The sequence below is a fragment of the Lucilia cuprina genome, unplaced genomic scaffold (assembly GCF_022045245.1).
Source record: "Lucilia cuprina isolate Lc7/37 unplaced genomic scaffold, ASM2204524v1 Scaffold_7539, whole genome shotgun sequence".
In the NCBI taxonomy this organism is placed as follows: Eukaryota; Metazoa; Arthropoda; class Insecta; order Diptera; family Calliphoridae; genus Lucilia; species Lucilia cuprina.
This window is the reverse complement of record NW_025812477.1, coordinates 970-2,036: the sequence shown is the minus strand read 5'-3', so window position 1 is coordinate 2,036 and position 1,067 is coordinate 970. Positions and strand designations below refer to the sequence as shown.

Here is a 1,067-nt window from a genome sequence, read left to right as displayed (position 1 = left end):
CTATCTATCTATCTATCTATCTATCTATCTATCTATCTATCTATCTATCTATCTATCTTCAACTTTTTTTCTTTTTAATATTTTATTATGTAAAATTTTCATTATTATGTAAAATTTTTCATTACGTACAAAGGCATCGCTTTAATCTAATTTTTCTTAAAAGATGTTTTATTTCTATCTTCCTTTGCCATTAATTTCTTAACGCCTTGGGCCCGGCAACTTTCATTTATGCGAGGCTTACGTTTCTCTAGCCAAGTTTGATAGTTGTTTTTAATACGTTTCGGTTTAATGCTATTAAAACGAGCTCTTACAAATTCGTCTCTTTCCTTAAGCCATAGACGAGCATATTCCCAGCCAATAAGTAAATTCATGGGAGCGGGGCAAACCTTTTTATAAAGAGGGCAAATGCTTTTAAAAATGGATAGAGGTCTTTTGCTGTATAATCTATACTGACCTCAGTTTCATATGAAGGTTTAAAACGATTTTTCTCATTGATTAGTATATGGGATTGGAGATGGTGGCGTGGTCGTATTGTATACGACTTGGACCATTCGGGTTTGACTTTTTTCATTTTTTCAGTGATAAATGATTTTATTACAACAAAAATTTAAATAACTTTTTAAAAATAATAGAAAAATAATTTAAATTTTGACAACAGATAGACTGTGAATTTTTTTTTTTAATATTTAAACATATAGTGGAGTTTAAATATCTCGTTCTTGTATTCCCTATACTGTTTTACATTGATAAACTAATTCGCCAATTTTAGTTAAACCAACAAAAAAATATATATAATTCCATTATTTAAAATCTGTTTTAACAAAAAGCTGGTTATTTTTTATTATCATATTTTTTTTAGATTTTCCATTATGTTTGATATTTGATGCTCTATTGAGGTCATGAAAATTTAGTTTTTTTTTGTTCATTGTAATAAAACCACGATTTATGTTTTTTTATATCCCTTGATAAAATGGATTTTAGAATGTGACAATAGTGTGAGTTTTAATAATAATAATAATATGGTTTTTAAATTATATTTTTTTGTTTAATAAAAACATTTCTATTTG

General features: G+C 26.3%; 1 protein-coding gene across 1 annotated transcript; it reads right to left on the bottom strand.

Moving 5' to 3' along the window:
• Nucleotides 1-78: 78 nt before the first annotated feature.
• Nucleotides 79-663, bottom strand: LOC111681624. The gene is made up of 2 exons (XM_023443496.2): nucleotides 455-663; nucleotides 79-386 (listed from the first exon to the last, which is right to left on the bottom strand). The coding sequence occupies exons 1-2, from the start codon at nucleotides 569-571 to the stop codon at nucleotides 147-149; spliced, it is 357 nt and encodes a 118-aa protein (XP_023299264.1). The 5' UTR covers nucleotides 572-663; the 3' UTR covers nucleotides 79-146.
• Nucleotides 664-1,067: the final 404 nt, after the last annotated feature.